Source organism: Apteryx rowi, unplaced genomic scaffold, assembly GCF_003343035.1.
Source record: "Apteryx rowi isolate R43461 unplaced genomic scaffold, aptRow1 scaffold_146, whole genome shotgun sequence".
NCBI lineage: Eukaryota > Metazoa > Chordata > Aves > Apterygiformes > Apterygidae > Apteryx > Apteryx rowi.
Genome location: NW_020447708.1, coordinates 220,669 through 239,936, shown reverse-complemented (window position 1 = coordinate 239,936; position 19,268 = coordinate 220,669). Strand labels below are relative to the sequence as shown.

The following is a 19,268-nucleotide window of genomic DNA, read 5'->3' as shown; positions in this document are numbered from 1 at the left end:
ACAATCAGTTAATTTTGCTGATATTAATAATCCTTGAAGGAAAAACGGAGGGAGTACTTGGAGATCCTGATAAAAATATAAAGGCTGAAGGAGGAAAGCAGTCTGTTTTATTCCTGGCAGCTCAGCACYTAGGGGAAGGAAATCATTTTCAGCAGATTCCAGAAGCAAATGAGCCCTGGCAGATGCTAAAGTGCTTTTATAGTTTTACTGCTGGATGATTAAAAAAGAGCAGAGCACGAACCCACGATAGGCTCTCCTACGCTGATTTTGTTGGTGTGCAAGGCTGAAGCCCAGCTCTGCGACCGCTGTCAACCCTAACCCACCATGGGAGCGAAAGGGCAAATGTCACGCACGTCTTTGAGGAGGAGAAGGAGGATCCGGGCAGCTACAGCCCGGTCTGGCCTCCGTCCCTGGGAAGACTATGGAGCTAATGCTCCTCCAAGCCCCTTCCAGGCACGTGCAGAAGAAGAAGGCGGCTGGTGCCTGTGCGGATCTCCGACGGGCAAACCAGGACCCGACGGCCTGCGGCAGCGAGCGGGCAAGGACACGGCACTGGAGGCTGCCCAGCAGCATCCTGGCAGCCGAAGCGGTGAGAGGGGGCCTGGACCGGCGGTGGCGGCGCCGTGGGGTGCTCAGGAGCCGCCAGCCGGCACCGGGGCCGGTGCTGCTACAGGTCGTTATGGACGAGGCGGGGCGCTGCCCCGGGGGCGGAGGCTCCGGTCCTGGCGGGGCGGCCCCGGGGAGGCGGCCCGGCCCGGCCCGGCCCCGGTGCTGCCCGGGGGCGCCGCGGCGGGAGGCGCAGCGCAGCCCCGGGGTGGCTGCCCGGCCGTCTGCGCCCCCGGGGCATCGCCGTGAGTAAGCGCTCGGCTTTTTCTCGGGTTTTGCTATTTTTGGGTGCGCTTTTTYTTTTTTTTTTTTTTTTTTTCTTTTTCTTTTAAATGTGTTCAGCTACCGGCGTCCGTGCGCGGAGATTAGCGTCCGAGATCCCGCGGCTGGCACCCGGAGCGGCCACGCTGGAGCTCGCCGCCGGGCGCAAGCTGCGGTTTGTCCGGACGGTAAAGTGCACTGAAAACCGGAGCGGGGGCAGGGGGGGGTGGGGGCAAAGGGCCAGAAACAGGGAGGGGGTTGCAGGGGCTTGAGCCGTTTCTGTGCTCCGCRTGTTTCTGGATATCGTAATGCAGTGGTGCATGGGCTCCGGCCCCCGTTAGACCTGCGCGTTTTGCTTGAAAAAGTATACTTCGCCAAAAGTATGAAAGGTTTTTAAAAGTTGATTGGAAAAGAATCATAAAAGGTCATTCATTGAGGGCAATTAAATACAGCAGCGGGGATACAGTCTGTAGCTCAGGAAACCTCTGAGATGCAATTTGAGATAGCACAGCATGGAAAGGATCACTCTTTACTTGCCCTGGTCTTATGCCCCCCCCCCCTTATTTTTTTTCCTTTTCCCTCCTAGTGCACTAGAATGGGTCTCTGACTTAGAGGGACTTTTTTGTGACCACTATAGCTTGCGAGATATGCTGGTTCCTTATTGTAGGACATCTTGTAGCTACACTGTGTCAGAGCAATGGTGTGTGAAGGAATTTCCCAGATGCTAAAGCAGCGAGATAGTAGATTATTATTGAAAATTGTGCTTTGCTGAAGGTGTAGCACATCTTCCTGTGGTATATAAATACATGGCAACTTGAAACTTCTCTCTGGTCTTTTACGCTGGCCGTTGATTTTTGCATGTTTTTAGGAATATCTGTCTGAATATCTTAGAGAGCACCATGCTCAAGTATCCGACTATGCTGTATCATCTGCAAGTTCATTACTCTTTTGGCTTGTTGCTGATGGATTCTTATTTCTTGATTTCATGTATAAGAACTTAGTCTGTATTCATGCTTCGTAATTGTGGAATTGTATAAGGAGATGTTTTGGCCCAGAGAGTTTAAAATATAAGGGCAGGCTACTTGAAGCGTGTGTATGTGTTATGTGCACAAGTTTGCTGGGAATTTGTTTCTTAAATGCAATTTCCTTTCTCCCTCTCATTCATTTATTCAACAGCTCTTGCTTTCTAGAGCAGTATGATAACACAGAAAATGCTTACAATTCATTCAGTTTTCTGTTTGTTGCATGTTGTGAAAAAATTATGAGAGTTGGGTTTTGTCTGTGTTCTTGATAGGAGACATTCCCACGAAGCATCGGCTAGCCTTGCTGATATTGGCAAGAAGTTCAGGGGTATGTGATATGTGTTACAAAAATACTTTTTGTCAAATATTTTTTTCCGCTTGTATGATATAAGCTTCAGTTCCAGGCAGGTCAACAAGTCAGTTGTATTATGGCAGTGTTAACTGATTGAGGGAATGGGGAGCAAGTCAAGAGTTATTCACTAAAGAAAGCAGAAACACAACCTCTCTTTTGCCCCTTCCCCTCCTCATAAATATATTTGTATGTAGTAGGTGCAGTATGCCCCAGAGGTTCCCCAGTTCATTCTGTTTTGGGCGGACAGAGAGTCCTGAAGCCCTCAGAGAAGATACTTCCGTTTTATCCCTTCTGCCTCGTGTGCTAACTCTACCTCTCTCCTGCTGCTCTAGCTAGTCCCGGGGCACCTGCTGCTTCATAAATTACAAGCAATACATCTGGCTTTTTGTGGAAGCCACAGGGCACCCTGTGCAGCTCTCCTCTCGGTAAGTTGTTACAACTGTCAGTTTTTGCTATTAATGGACAATTTGCTGATAAATAAAATAAGGGCGGGGGATGTGGGGAGAAAACTACTCCCAAGGGATATCTGAACAACTCTGCTGGCTCAACGATCCAGTTCCTTTCTGAACCTGTGCACAGCTTGAACTCTTGCAGTGATCACAAAAACTCTGTGTTAATGGGTCCCACCACTAAACTGTTTATTTCATTAACAAGAACTTCCTTTGGTTCATCTGAAACGGTCCACTTAGCTGTTAAATTAGGTGTCACCTAGTGTTTGTGCTGGAAGAAACAGTGAGTAACTATTTCKGTTCATCTCCTGCCATTAATGTTTGTACAGACCTTTCTACTATCGCAATGAGAGTCTATAAAATTTATCTGCTCATGTGGGTCCCTAAGCTACAAGTGTCAGGGTTTCAAAAAAAAAAAGAAGTTTAAATTAAACCCATTGCTTTACATGCATGAATTAATCCATTCAGTAATTCAATATCCATGTGGAAGTGCTCTATGAAAGAGTAAACTGCTGTTTGCAATTCTGGCTCTAAATGTGAGTCCTTGAGGGACAATTCAGAAAATGAATGCCTTTCTAACTTCCRTCACACAATATTTTGCTCCTTCATCTCAGCAATTTCTGTGTTGTGTAGTAGGACCTGTGAATTTTTCCGTCTGCCACTCATAAATACGTTTTTCTTATGTGACAAAGCAACTGTAACACTCATACTCTGCAGAGGTGGTGTCGCTGGAAGATGATCTGTTATTAAGTCGTGCATCTCTTCTCATCTCTCTTCAGGTGAAGGGGATGCTGCCTTCCAAAATGACTTTCCAAGCTCTGCTTCTGAGTCTGTTTTGTGTTGTGCTTGGAAAACCAAGTGGTAAGTTGAATTTCCTCTTGTCTGTCTGCAAGTGGTTGGAGGTCTGATCTCTGATTCCTGAAGCTTCACCAGTGAGAGTATGGGCCAGGAAAAAATAGGGGGAATACAGGTCGCTGGTCCTATTTGAGGTACCTTAGATAGCTGAGACATATGCATGGTGCTGGCAGATGCGATGCAGGACCTGCTGAAGCAGCATTTGGAGGTGGGGGGCACACAACGCCTAGGGGCAGGTGTTTTACAGCAACACTTGACACATCTGTTCAGTCAAGTGTGTTGAGCCCTACGGGAGAGTTCACACCTTCCCATGCTGGATCTTCTCCTCAGGACCCAGTCTCTCTTTCTGTTTCCCTCCCTTTCAAACACATTGCAAACTCTGAAGCTGTATTGTCCAAAAATTCTCTTTAGCCCATTTCTCCATGCAGTTCTCTGAGAATAGCTTCGTATGTGCCTCCCTTGTGCATTCAATCTTCCTCCAGCTTTTTGAGAACAAAAATCACCCGCATGTCTGCTGAAAATGGGAAGCCATGCATGGATTTAATAAAACTGAAGTGAGTCTGCAGGGACTGGTACAGAAATGGGCTTTGTCTTTTCCTGTTAAAGAGTCTAGTGGAAAAAGGCAGGTCCTTGGCTAGTGTAAATCAAGATCGCTCCATTGACTTCTGGGAGGATACAAGAGCAGGACTTTTAGGTGTGGGAAAACCACAGAAGCAATATGTCATTGATAAATTGCTATGTCTATTGGTAATCCAGGCCTTAGAGTCAACTACAGACTTTTAAATATGAGTGTGATACTAGCTCGTTTCATTCACTGTTTCTGTTGCTGCAGTGGTTACGCAGACTGGCCACAGAGAGGTGAAGATGGGTGACAACGTGACTCTGAGCTGTGTCCTGACAGAACCCAAGGATATTCTGCAAGTGACGTGGCAAAAGGACTCCGAAAAATCACGTGAGAATATAGCTACRTACAGCAACATAAAAGGACTAAGGATTCACGAACCCTTTCAGGACCGAATGAATTTCACAAGTCTGGTTCTCAATGAGACAAACATCACTTTCTGGGATGCTAGAATGGACGATACGGGATGTTACATATGCCTCTTCAACGTTTTCCCCCTCGGCTCCTTCTCGGGCCGTACCTGCCTGAGTGTCTTTGGTGAGGTTCTCTAGAGGAGTATGTCTCTAATGGAAAGCGAGATGTTTTCTCAGCCACAGCGTTTCCTTCAGTGGACTCAGAAACTCCAGTGGTAGGAGCTTGCTGCATGGGATGTGGCATAGAAATAGGGCGTTATTACTGTGAGCAGGACTCTGTAGGGTTGTATTCAAGCCCGTTGCAGTTTTGGCTCCTGAGCTTTCGTTGTTCATTATATTGCAAGTACTAACTAAAAAGTAGCTAAAAGTGGGATCTTTGTGCAGCCCCCGAGCAGCTGGAACGTGTGCAGACCAGCATGTTCATTGTGTGTTCTGTGGGTGCCAGGTACGACTCCAGTGCTGTGAGCTGCCATGCCAAACCCTATCACTGATGGAGGATTAGCAAACGGGAGAACAGCATGGACCAAAAAATGGTTTTACTTGACAAATTATTTTAAAATCTGAGATTTCAGATTATATGAAACTTTTTCAGTATATCATTTCAGTATTAGATGAGGAACACTGAGTCGTGGGGAGGATCTGGGCCAATGTACTTTTCTTGTGTTCATGTACTACGGGCGTGTGTGAGAATTCAGTGAGCTCTGCTCAGGTTGACACTGGTTAAATTGCTATCACTGCTTCTGACCAGGTGCTCTCTGTGGTAATGGATTGTTTCGTTTGTGTCTTGGAAGGTCTCAATGCATCTGTCTATTATAACATTTCCGAAGGGCATTTGACAGCCATCTGTAATGCTGTTGGCCTCCCAGAGCCTACCATCAGCTGGAACGGCTTGTTCAATTCTACTCCAACACAGGAGGAGGTCAGGCACAGCAATGGGATGGTGTCTATCACCAGTAAAGTGGAGATCTATGACACGCGGAGCCTCAGGAAGCAAGAGTTGACCTGCAAAGTAAGCAACAAGAATGAAGAAATGGAATTGCCCTTGAAAATGAGAAAGGGTGGGTGAATGATACAACTTACTTGTTAGCATTCTCTTAGCCTCCGTCTTTTGCACTAGCATGTTTGGATCTGCTGTGAAAGAGAGGGATTGAGATGTGTGCGTGCCAGGTAAGAAGGAAGTAAGCCCTACTCTGCGTTCCTCCTTGAGACAGCAATATATTGTGGTGTTTTCCACAAAGGAAAAAAGCCAAACTAGGGAACTATGGATTTTAGAAGCACCACGCATTCTGTAGCAAGTTGAAACTCAGTTTTCAGATATGCCTTTCTCATTTCTTTGACAGTCCAAAGACATATATCAAGTGAAAAATATTTATATCAAGTGAAAACTCTGTGGGTGGAAGTTTGCCAAAGTGGAAGCCTGGAAATTAGTAACAGATTATCTTTGAACGATAATTAATCAAATGTCCCAGTTAAACTTATTACATGTTTTGATACCTCATTCAGTTAACCTTCTGCGCAGCATGTTTTAATTTCCCTGACATTTTTGCTAAGACAGGCGCACATTGCAGTGATCATAAGGGAAGAATAGCTTTTCGGGCAGACAGGAAGGTGATCATTTGTAGATACTTATACTAGTTTTATGAGAAAATCTTAAATACATCAATGTCGCATCTAAACACCTTGCAGTGCCAATTTATTTCTTCCAACATTCTACTCTGCTGGAACGATATTAGCCCAGTTCTACAGATAAGAAAGAGAAACATTATGAGCTTAAGTAGCAGCCTGAGTTCACTCAGGAATGTTATGATATAACCTGATTTAAAATTCAGATGTCTCCAAGTCCAGAGCCTTAAGACCATTTTTCTGCTTTGTGGAAATTAGGAAGATGGGAAAAGCAGTTAGAGATTGTGAACTAAATCCCTTAATAAGTGCTAAGTGAAAAGTGATTGTTATAGGAGAAATAGTAAAGAAAAAAAATCTGACTTTTTAAATTTTCTATCAAAAAATTCAAAGCAAATTAGTTACGAATTCTCAGTGATGTTAGCTGAAAAATCATAATAAATCTTTTTATCTTATCTCAAATGCAGTGTTCTTTTGTTTTGATTTGTTTTGTTTGAAAAGGAAACGTGTATCTGAAAGCAGGAAACTGAGATTGCTGTTATTCATTGCTAGGAAAATGAAAAATCAGTTAAGAGCCCATTGTTTTAGCAGTCTAGCCTTTCGGAGAAAGAGAAATTCAAATGAAAAGCTGAACCTAGCTATGCTAAAGGACATGATAGTTTCAGCTTGATCCAAATAAATTTTAGTTCAGTAAGTTTTAACATCAGTGAGCTTTGAACTGAGCCTTCATATTATTACTTTGATTAATGACAGTCAAATGAAGTGGCTAATGCCTGACCCGAGGGAACCATTTGCACTGGAGTGTTGGTTAGAGCTACTTGCAGGCATCAAAACCATGGGTGTACTTTCTTTTTTGAAAGTTAATTTAGTCTTTGTAACAGTGATAGAAATGTTTAACAGTAAAAGAAGTATCTGTTATTTTGCAAACAAGAACTTGGATTCTGGAGGAACAAAGAAATCCTTCGGGAAGCGTTAAGACTTGTAAAAAAATTCTGCTTATGTATGTGTGCCAACTGCCATATCAGGGATGAGAACTGACAGTTTTCTTTGTTGTGGATGAACTCGAGCACATTTTTTTTTGACAACGCATTTTCTGGAAAGCAGTAGGCAAGTATGTTTGGCTTTGAAGATACACACACACACTCTCTCTTTTGAGCAATTGCTGCTTTCATGTAGCTTAGTAATAACTTTCACAAAATCTCAATTAGGAACCATTGCCATTAATCAGGCATTCTCTTGGCTCTTTTTGCTCTTTTTTCCTATATAAATCATCTTTGTTTCTTGTTCTTCACAGAAGAGTCATTCTCATTCCTTGGACTGATGATTACTTTGGGGATTTTACTTGTCGTCTTTGTTCTGATTGTGATGGCAGTGTGGTGGAGGAAGAGGATATGCAAGAGGGGTCAAAGCGGTGAGTCATCTGTTGCATGGAAACCGACAGTTTGCACAGAGCAAAAGGTCTTGCAAGGTGTCACCTCCACAGAAAAATGACACTTCACTGAGATATCATTAAGRGCTGTGACACCATCGTATTGGACAAGGAAACTTCATAATAATGTGACTAAAATTATTAGAGGTTGCCTCAGTACCATGTAATTTTAGGAGCTATTTTCCTACTACTACTGCCAAGGGGCAATACATGACTGCAGATTAGGAGGGGACGTTACAAGCAGAGCAAGACACACTGCCTGTATTTTGCTTTCAGGTGGAAGTCTTAGGAGACGTAAGTAATTCAGTAGACATTTTTGCTTTCACAGAGGGACACAAACRTATTCAGTCTAAGTCTGCTCAGAGAGTTTTTGGCAGGAGAACTGGTACATTGGAAAGAAGCTGCGCAGGAAGTGTGATGTGCCCTCGAGAGAAGGGGTCTCTTCTGGTCATGGCACCCTTAAGTGTTTTAAGACAAAACCATATAATATGATGGAGAAGTTACTGAGTCCGAGTTGCTTCCAATTTGGTGCATGAGTCTAATTCCTAATGCTGAATTAAGGAGAAATTGAGGTCAATGCAATTGTCCTTGTATGTGTGATGACCTGATAAACCTGATAAATAATCAGATATCTGGTCTTAATTACTAAGAACTGTGTAGAAAGGGAAAAAAGTAGAGAAGGGAAACCAGGTAAGAAGTAGGAATGAGTGAAAAAGGCAAGACATTGAAGAAGCCGCCCATGTGTGGAGGAGATAGATAGAGTCTTCAGCTTCAGAAATCACAGAAATGTGATAGTCTTTGTTAATCTCACTCTTGTATGAGTAGATCAAAATGGTTTGTCTGGCTTTAAATTTTATTACTGTGTTTAGAAGTAGTTTCTGAAGCCAGCACACATTAACTCCTGAATGTTTAGATAGCTGTTTCATACTGATAATGTGACTTCATGTAAAGAGGTATTTCCAGGAATGTCAGACTGTGTGAGCCTAGACGCATAGTATTTACTGTTAAGAGGGAGTCATCTAATAGATCTGCCATTGCTAGAGGTACAAAATGCTTCACTGAGAAAAAAGAGAAGCAAATGCTTTTTAGCACCCAAATAAAACTTTTTAATTGTAAAAAGCATTGAGCAGCTTTGCATCAATCCTGTAAGCAATTCAGAAGAGGAAAAAAATGGTACAGTTCTTTAAATCACTGCTTAAAAACAAACTACTTTTAACATTTGGAATTTCAGACCAACACGGAAGTTAAAAGACAGAGATAAAAAGCTTCCTGTCTAAAAAAAAAACAGGTCAGATGCTTGTAAGAAAGACGTATCCTTACACACCAACTTGTACTAAGCAGATGGTGAAGGAGAGATCTTGAGGGAGAGGTGACCTGGCAGAGGTCTGTGATCACCTGCTGGAGTGGATCAGGGAGTGACCAGGCAAAGAGAGAGCTAAAAAGTGCAGGCAGGGTCCTGCACAGGTGAGAAGCTATTTTCTCATGCGCCAGATGAGGAACACCACGCTCGAATGCTGGGACTGCACTGCTGACTAAAGCAGGAGCAAGGTCACACTCTGAAGTGCTGCTAGGCCAGACCAGGCTGCTTAGCTTTAGATGAGGCCGAGGATGTTAATTAACCCGCTGGCATGATTTTGGCCCTTGGTAATTAGCTGTTCCCCAGGCAATGCATGCACATGGTTCCAGCAATGGCAGGTAACAGGACCATTCCCAGTGGGCAGTGTGGTTAGCTTTACAGCAGGTTTCCTCACCCTATACTGTCCACTGCTTAGCAGGCTTTGGACCCTGGAGCCGTCTCATGCATCCTTGTGCCATGTCATGCAAGACAGTTTCTTGCTGCGAAGACACCACTGTGATGCACAGCAACAGAGCCTGAACGTTATTTTGGATACTTTGAACAGAACACCCTTCCCACACACACAAAAACGTACATAAGTCTTAGGTAAACAAGGTTACCATGGGGGACCGGAAGAGACCTACGGTCAAGTGCTGAGCAGTGGGAACGAAATCATTCTGACCTCCTTGGCTCCGGGGCCAAAAATAGTCTTTGGCTTTGGTTTCAGCAGTACAGATGTAGCCAGAGTCTGCTGAAGTGAGAGAAACCATCTATGAATACAAACGGATTCCCTTCAAAATTCTTGAGAGGGGGCTGAGTTAAAGTGAGGAGCAACACATTCAGGATATTTGTTTTCCATACAGTCTGTTCCCTCTTTTCCTACCCGTTAAGTAAGGAGGTGTTGATAGAGATGTTATTACAAAATTGTCTCTCAAGTCCTTGTGGTGGGCCTGGAGGTTTACGCTTTGAAGAATGTAGCTGGCAATGGGCGATGGTCACGTTTGCTGTGATTTTAAGAAATGATGTACTGCTGCTCCCAGAAACGGCTGAGAGGATGGGCTGCTGGGACACAGGTCACAGCACTTTATAAAGTCCAGGCATTGGGTTGGCAGTCTGGTGCATGCCAGGGGATGTGTGGGTAGGGATAATGTCTGGGTGCTGGTTAGAGACTTCAGGTTAATAGGGCTGGATCCCCTGGCCTGATCTTTGGAGGGTCTAAGAGCCAGTTCAGCCAGATAAGATCACTCAAATCTTAGAAATAAGTGAGTGTGCACGTTTGGTTTCAGTTGCCAAACCTAGATCCAAGAAAGATGAAAATTACCCAATATTTTGGGCATTTTGGTTTTCTATTCCCAGAATCAAAACCAAAAAGCTTCATTTTGTTCCATGTGAAATGTTCCTTTTTGAAAAGAAATCCTTTGAGCACACTTCTAAGGAAGGCATAAGAAATAGTAAAACATGATGTGTTTACACTCAAAGGGCTGTGCCCCTTCTTTCTTACCTAATAACTCAGAGGTTAGAGTGGACCCCGGGTCAGCAGGGACATGGGCCCTCACACCCTGCTGCTTGGAGAGCATCCAGCTCCCCAGCCGCATGTGTGTCCTGGTGCGTCGCAGTGTCAAAAATTTGTATAAATAAGTGTTCACTGGRGCAGAGAGGGTAAGCCAGGTAAGCAGTGTTTAGCAGTGGATGCAAGTTGGTTGCTTTAGAGCTTATTGGTAAAAGCAGATTTTTAGGGACTTCATCTGTCAGTGTTCCTTCCTACTTATAGTGGGTTTTGAGTAGCTGTGATGCCAGGGTGTGGCCTCTACAGGAGCCTTTGAAGTCTTTTTGCCTCTGTCTTTTTAATGTAGTCTAGTTTGTGTCGGTCTTTTTTTATATCTTTTCAGTTGCTCTTCAGTGTTTACTGTTGAAAATGCCATGCACTGACTCAGATTCCTTTTGCATAAAGGCAACATTACTTTATCCAAAGTAATCTTGACCAGCTGGTCCTCTTCCTTTATAAGGTGGACAACATAGCTAAACATGTGTAGTCCATCTTCCTAATGTACATCTGTTTTCCTGAAAGCCTCATTAGTTAGCCTGTTGTAAAACTCTCTAACACTGGTGCAGTTTGATTACTCTGCCACTATCTGATCTTCTGGTTATTCTTTTTTATCCATTGCTAAAAGTTACTCTTCATCTTGCATATGATTCCACTGTAACCTTCCCAGCAAATCCTTAGTATGCCAAGGATAGCTGTGGAGCTACAGTAACTTTTAACACTGTGTTTAGAATGTATTACCACTCTAGAGCTAGCACATTTTAACGAGGAAATACCCTGGTCTCGCCTCTAAACAATGCACATTAGACCCAGGTCTCATTTTGTGGTGATTTGGTTTTCGCCTGATCATCTTTGAAATTGAAACTTATGGTCTTTAAAGCGTTGTTTACAGCAGAGTAAACCGAAAGAGCATAACATTTGGTGGGAAGCCTTTTCCTGGGCTTACTCTACAGTATCCTTATATATTCTGTTGCAGTGAGGAACAGCRCCTGTGTACATATTTCTGGACACAGGTCTTAGACAACACAAAAGAGAGCTAACAGCAATGACTGGGGGATGGCAATTACTTTCTGAGGTTGCTTTCTGGGATTTCAATGCTTCTTTTCATTCTGCACTAGATTGAAAGCAAAGCCCTTCCAGTTTTGTCAGGATGCCTGTTTTTTTAGCTTGAAAYGGTGGCTTTTTATCTGAGTGTCTGGGGACCCTTCTCTGTCACAGCTTCTGCTGTACTGCTTCTGCTGCTCAGAGTAGGGTGGGTTTTTTTGGTTTGTTTTGTCTGTTGTTGCTTCACCCTCCCCATGACAGACACTTGGGAATCAGATGAGGAGCTGGAGCTCAAAATCATTGTCCCATGCCTCAGGCATTTGCCTTAGGTCCCAGATGACAGAGCATACACATAGTTTGCTTTTCTCCAAAGCCATCTCGAGTGAAGCATCTTCACAAAGCCTGTCAAGCTGGCAAAACACCATTTATTTGGAAACAAACTGAGCAATCTTTGTGGCAAGAGCTGACACAAAAGCATCAAAAAGCTTGAATCTTCATTCCCTGCCACGTATAGAGGCACACCTAGCTGTGCCTGTTGCTTGAGTAAGCGCGATGAGCAGGCTGCTAGCAATTACCTGTCCACAGGTGTAACTTCCTCTGTGCCAGAGGGTTTTTCAGTGCTACTCTTTTTTGGTAAAAAGTTACACCTTTTCCTAAGTGGTTCAACTAATAAAGCTTAATTGTAGGCCGCACCAATGTAAAGCAGTCTGGTTGACAAGCCAGGTATCTGGACCTAGAGACTGTTAGTCTAAATAAATTCCTGTGTCTCCTCTGTTACACACATATCTCAATCTGAACACTCTCCACAGCATCAGCTGTTTCTTCAAGGCCTGCAAGAAACTTGTATTTCACCCCAGGCAGTTAAAAAGCTTTAGGGTCAGTGTGTTTTCCAGAGGCTTGTAGTGGTCTGTGAGAAAGGTTTATTTCCGAATGGATATGTATGCCAATATGATTTTTTTAGCATGGGTGCATAAATAAGAACAGCTGACCTTTCTTGGGTGGCTTCTGTATGTTTTGCCATGTGCAAGGTTTGAAAAATAGGGCAGATTCCAGTTGTCCAGAAAGCCTTACAAGAGCAAGCACTTGCACAAGTTTTCCATTGCTTTGTTTTTGTTTACACTACAGATGAGAGCTATTTCTGGAAGAGCATTTTAGCACAATTCTCTAGTGCTTATTCAGTTTGGGGAAGGCTGAGACAAGATTGTTTATAAGCTTTGGATGAAAAATTATCTCAGTTCTTATTTTATCTGTATGACTTTGCTTGTTTCTTCAGTGGATTTACCTCGACATGCAGCTCTTGTTTTTCTTAATAGCAAGAGACCTAATCGTTATGAAGAGCAGAGTCACAAGGCAGTGTTAAGAGACTTTTCAAGATTATTTTTGCCAAGAGTGACAGCCACATATCAGCCTTACAGGTGATGAACTCAGTACAAAACTCCCTTTTGTGAGCTGCCTGGATGACACGCTCTCTGCTCACAGAGGAACGGGGCTCGGGCAGGGTTGTCCCAGCTGGGCAGTCCCCTTTTTGAAGCACCGTGGTTTCCTCTCAAATGGGGCTTTAGCATGAGTGGGAGGTTATATTTGTCCTGTTTTGAAATAGGATTTGAAATAACAAAAATATGCTGAAAGTTGTTTTGCTGACAACAAGCAGCCTCATTCCTTTCCCCTTCTTACCATCCCACCAAAAAAAAAAAAAAAAAAGGGGAAAAAACCCAAAGGAAACAACCAACCTAGCCAAAAAGCCCTACACAGACTTTAAAAAGAAAAGGCTGTGCAAAGTTTTCAGCAGAGGAGTAATTTTGATGTCAGGTTGCCCGCAGACGCAGATCTTTCACAGCGCAAGAGCACACCAGCTGCAGACAGCTCCCATTCCTCCACGAGGGCCTTCGGCCTTCACCTGCAGAAAAAGCAGCAAACGCAAACGTGCCCCCTGCTCCCAGCTGGGCTGGTTAACGAGCAGCTAATTGGTGCCACCGGGGCTCCCGGTCCCGACCAGGTGGGCAGCTGGGGTCACAGCCCCAGCGCTGCGGGTGGCCCTGCTCGGGGCAGGGAGGCTTTTCAGGGAGGGTGTGGGGAGCTTTTTGGTTTTCCGCTGCCCTGGGAGGGACGTGGCCCTGTGTGTTTGGGGACAGTGTGCTCAGCAGTGCCGTTTTTGCCTGGGAGGAGGAAATAAAGCCCATCTGCCCCAGATGGGATGGAGGTACTGATGCAGGAAACCTTCCAGAGTTTGGCCTGCCTATCTAAGGGAGAGATGATTAACCAGGTATTACTAGAAACAAAGTCCCTCTTCCCCCCCCCCCCCCCCCCCAAATAAGGGGGATTTTTGCTATGTGTGATTAGCACAATGTCTGTCCCATGCATCATGTCTGTGCTCTGATTTCACCATGAAATAATTTTCTAGGCCCTCTTTCTTCTTTTCATTTAAATAATAGTGCTTTGTGTGCAGCCAGAAAATGGCTGGCAGCTGAAATGGAGAAAAAATAGCATTCCTATAATATATGAACTGTTGTTTTGTTGTTTCTATTCCCCATTTAATTCCTTGGTAAGAATTACATACGTGCTCAATTCTGAATTTGTTTGAAAAGGAAAAAAATACTTTGGCAGTATGCAGTGTTATTCGATAAGGGCACAGGCACCTCTCTGTTATACTTCTAGGCCAAGTGTAAGGAGGCCAGGAGTTTTGCTTTCATGTCTCTGCTGATTTATTTGTTAGCTGTCATTTTTTAAGTAGGATACTACATTGTCTTAATGTGGGTGCCTTTTGGATAAATTACTTGTCATTGAAATGAGTGTCAACAGTAGGCCGGACATAAATTCAGTACATTAAACGTTAAAGCTTTTTTCCACTGTAATGTTTTCAAGAATACTGTTATATTGTATGTTAGTAGAATTTTCCCCTGCTACCCCTGACTTCCTCTAATTCTTAGTCATGTTAACTAAGAAGGACCTTTTTTTAAATGCCCTATGAAAAAAAGATCCTTTCAGGGGTCATAGACTGGAGAGGACTCAAGCATCAGGACTAAATTTTGGAACATTAGGCTATTGGTATACTCAACAAATATCCTTATTTGTGTATTTTCAAAAACAGGAAAGTCAGTTTGTTTTTCATGGTTTATAAATCCATTTAGGTTTTTGCATATTCCCAGTCTCTGTGTCATGTTCTGAATTCTGCAGTGTGTGGTTGCCATAGCTAAAACACTGTTTTATTTAGTATCAGGTACCTAATCATTTTTTCAAAACTCACATAATCTAGTCTTCAGATCAACTTTTTTCAAAGCCTGAAATATTATTTGAAGAGGAATTGGTAGTCTTTGTTTAATGAAAACACAGAACAATGTAATAATTTTACCTGTTCTTTTTGTAATTGTAGGAAAGGGTGAATGTTTTATTTCCTTTTTTCAGTAAGTCATTCCTCTTATACACAGATAGATTAATATTAATCCTGAAAATTTCATGCTCTACTCCGTGTCTTTTGTTTGGAAATGTCTTCTTATTTTTGCTCCGCTGTTTAAATATGCAGTGAGGCTTTGTATTCAGCTGCCAATTTTGTACAGTCAGAAAGGGCCGTTGCAATTGTCCGGTTGCTTTCAAGGTACCTTATTAAATTTTCAGGGGATGCAAGTGAATGAATCTCAAACCATGCTCTTTTTGAAGCAGGAGGCAAATTCCTGTGCTGTGTAGGTAGCACAGCTGGATGGGATCAGCAAGGGCCTGCTGGCCATGCCGTGCCCTGCCTGCTGCCCTGCCAGTCCTCTGAAAGCAGGATTGGCTTTTAAAATGGATGTTTTAATTTTCCACTGTGAGTTTCATGGTAGGATGTGCAAACTTCGTTTAGATGTACATGTATCTCCTGCAATTTACTGAGGAGAGCTGGTTTAAAGCAATGGAAACTGAAACCCCAAAAAACCGGCTGCCCGCGCAAGTGAAAGCGAGCCACCACTCGTCCCCGGAGAGAGCCAGACATGTGGCCAGGCAAAGGCTGGGAGTCTTTTCTTTAACTGCGTCTCTTCAGTCCATTGTCTCTAGGTACTATAAATAAAGCTACAGCGTAATTCTGGGCTGGGAAGGTAATCTTTGGGGATTTGACAAAGTTGCCTTTTATAGCCTACTTTAAGCTGGAACTGATTTTGCAAACTTGGTGTTTTAGATCACCAAGGACGAAGCGTTGATTTAAACCTTCTAATGCAATTATGTCTTCTGCTTTTATGTTTTTGTTAGTTTCCTTTTAAAAAAAAGAGAAGAAAAGGAATTTTTTTTCACAGTTGTACCATAATAACTGTAGGTTTTTCTCTTGCAATCAGAAACTTGAATTTATGTTTCAATTGGTATTTTGTATAATATAAAATTTTATCTTTTTTTTTTTTAATTCCTTTTTCGACAATGTACTTCTCTCTGCATTGGTAGAGGTGAAGTTACCAGACGGTAACATCTTTTGGCAACTATGGCCAAGGGTATGATTGCCAACTTGCTCCTGAGGTGCAATAGTTTGTAAAGCGAAGCCCTGCCCTCCAGTAGTAGCAAACACTGTTGCATGGCATGTTTCCTAGCTGGGTGGTTTGTCACCAAAGAGAAAATGCCATTTCAAAGTACCGTGCGCATGACACTTTCAGAACTGTTGTTTTCAGACTTTCTCAGAAATACACTCCTAGAGGGCTTTCTCTTGCTTTAAGAGAAACGGGGGAGAATCAGATAGGTGTCGTCTCTAGCAAACAGAAGAAGCAAGGGGGAAACGCAGGTCAAAGCCTGTTTTTTGGTGTTTTAGGGGAATGAATGACTCCATGTGTAGCAGGGAAGTCCTACGGTTGTTCCCCCAAGGGTGGTTTTGTGGTGGTTCCTCCCTGCTTTCCCCTTGGCATATCGCCCCTCACTGCACCCGTGCTGCTCAGCAAGACCAGAGGAGGCAACACAATGACCATGATTCATCCTTTTTTTCCTGTTTTTCTTTGGTTTCTAGGATTCTAGAGGATTCCCATTCATCTACCAGATCACTACAGCCTAGCAGCCTGAAGTCGGCCTTAAAAGCAGTGACTTGCATGGCTGGAGAGTAACAGCAATCAAAGGGAATTACATCAGGACCAGAGCACTACACTATCTAGATGCTGTGCTTATTGCTGAAAGATTAGCACAATGTTTGTTTTCTGGTCCAGACACTTAATCATAGAAAGTAGGACCGGGGGAACATTTAGTCAGCTCCTCCGCTGCCAGACTATTTTTAGTGTTGCCAGTCTGCAAAACGTATTTGCCTTCTTCCAGTTGAATTTTGAAAACCTCCAGGTTTGGAGGCTCTTCAGGCTCTCTGGGGGTGCCCTTCCAGCACTTAATAGCTCTCACAGTAAAGACGGCGTTTTTTTGTTTTTTTTTTTTTTTTTCTATAGCATCTACCTGCAATTTCACTCACTGCAACTCTGCGTTCAACACCCTCTTCATGTCACCTGCTTCTCTGCTCTTCCAGCCAGCTGATCTGACATTTTTCAGGGTGGCAGGCTGTGTTGCTTAGCTCTCCCTAGAGGGACCTGCTGCTACAGGACTCTGATGGCACCAGATTTGCCAGCAGCCCTGGGAAAGAGCAGTAGTGCTCCAGGCAGGTGACAGATTAGAAGCAGTAGTAGCCACAGTTAGGGAAGAAGTGTTTTAAATAAATTTTTTTTTTTTGGCTTTTCTTCTAATCCTGTCTGCTCTTAAATATTTAAGTGAGGAGAAGCAGAAAGCACAACCCAGTGGACGTGGAAGTACTGGCATCCCCTTCTTGCATTTCCTTTCTCTTTAACAGTGGTTCTCTCTCTCTATTTTTCTGTTAATACCCTAGCCCGCTCCTTGCGTAGCTGCCAAAATGCAGGGGCTAAGTTTCTGCATAGTTCCCGTGGTTGTTGTGTGTGCTGTCCAGAGCGGTCTCCCCAGTCTCCATCCTTTCGTGTCATTTGCCTTTGAATGCAGACAAACTGCTCTGCTGGTCAAAAGCAATTATTCCCTATTTTGACTTTGTTGTGTGAAATGCTGCACCCAGAGCTACCTATCGTGTGTCACTACTGTGAACTTCATGATATCAACGGGAAGTCTGACAGAGATTGAATTTGCTGAAGTGCTATGTTTTTGGTAGCCGATAAAGGCCCTGTGCTACTGCTACAAGCTGGGACATAACCCTGCTCCTGCCCCAGGGAGTTTCCCAGCTCTTCTCTGTTTTTTATTCCTGTTTGCTCCTAAATGCCTGCACGTGCCTGCTGGCCTGACCCTTTCCAGGCATGACGGTCCTGCCTGTCCCACCAGCTATGCCGCGCCACACTGCTGGGGAGAGCGGGTGGCTCCTGGGCGTTGCATTGTGGCTCATCTTAATTTGCAAGAGGTCAGAGCCTCTGTTTGCCCTGCGCCTCCTGGGGCTTGGTGAGGGCTCGATGCATATTTGCCAGTGTAGATGTTGCTAAAAACAAGCCTACCTCTGGGCATACCAACTGCATGGCCTGTTTTACTGACAGGTGGGAGGACGGTGGGGAATCCTCTGGGAATTTTTTTCTACTGATGAGTCCTAATGTCTAAGATGTGTCTCCATCTTCTGTTCCAGCTTAATATTAGTCATCCTATTGGGTTGGCCACTGATATCCTCTTGCCTGTTGGATTTGATTAGCCCTTTTTTTTGTGTATCTGTAATATTCTGTTGTATTAAGCATGTAACATTTTGGATAGTGCTTTTTATGTCATATATTAATCAAATACACATAATGTCTGTCTAAGCATCAATGGGGAAGATTTAGCAGATAGGAGACTTATGACTAACTGTTTCAGAGCTAATTTTTTTTGCTCAGAAAGCATACAGTCAGAATATTTTCTTCTAGAATGGCAGCTCTTTAGAGTCTGACCAAAAAATTGTGTGTGTGTATGTCCCCATGTATTATTGAGGGTATGAGAGGGGTGATGTTTACTGTTACTATTGTATCAGCAACCTGGCTATTTTGCAGGTGCTATGCGATATATTTATATATTTTATTTTTTAAATTTAAAAAAATTGATCAAGCCAAAACACCACTGTTCCTTTTTTTGTCTGCTAAAAATAGTTGGTTTGGAGGACCAAAAATCCTTCATTCCAAGTTGTGCTTTTTTATAGTTTTGATTTAAATTCCTTTCTGTACAGAAAGTGGGACTCCAGGGTTTTTTGTTTTGGCTTGTTTGGGGTTTTTTAGTTTTTTTTTTTTTTTCCTCAAAAGCTTTTTGAGCAAAGTAAGTTTTAGAATGAATTTAGAAAGTATATTTGACCAAAGCAGATGCAATTTACTTCAGATTTGAAAATGACCAGTCTATCAAATTACAATTTTATATATTTTTAGCAATCTGACATGTCTCGTGTTTGCTGTTTAATTATTCCTTATTTAAAGTTGCATGTTCTACTGATGTATTGATTGTCTTGTCTTGTGTATTTGCCTTTGCTGAAAAGATGCCAAATAAAGCAACTTTAAAAGTAAGGCTGTATGATTCCTTTCACTTGTAAGTGGCACCCACACCACGTGTGGGCCTTTGTAAATCGAATAGAGTTAACCCAAGCCTGTTTTTACCCAAGATGAGAGAAGCATCGTGCTTGAGCTGTGTGTGTGTGATTAAATCCCTTGGAAAAGGCAGTAGCAGCCTGCTGTATTCTTAAAGACATATGACCTTTTGTGGCAAACTGTGAAACCACAGTGATTTTTTTGCTTATTTGTCAGGGCATCAGCCTATACTTTCCTTCTTAAA

At 43.2% G+C, this 19,268-nt stretch overlaps 1 protein-coding gene across 1 annotated transcript; it reads left to right on the top strand.

Annotated features, from left to right (window-relative positions):
* Positions 1-842: 842 nt before the first annotated feature.
* Positions 843-18,977, top strand: LOC112962332 (OX-2 membrane glycoprotein-like). Its single transcript, XM_026058384.1, has 8 exons — positions 843-851; positions 2,162-2,217; positions 2,574-2,666; positions 3,470-3,551; positions 4,378-4,704; positions 5,372-5,638; positions 7,495-7,611; positions 16,507-18,977. Exons 4-8 carry the CDS (start codon positions 3,479-3,481, stop codon positions 16,512-16,514), a joined length of 792 nt encoding a protein of 263 aa, XP_025914169.1. The 5' UTR covers positions 843-851; positions 2,162-2,217; positions 2,574-2,666; positions 3,470-3,478; the 3' UTR covers positions 16,515-18,977.
* Positions 18,978-19,268: the final 291 nt, after the last annotated feature.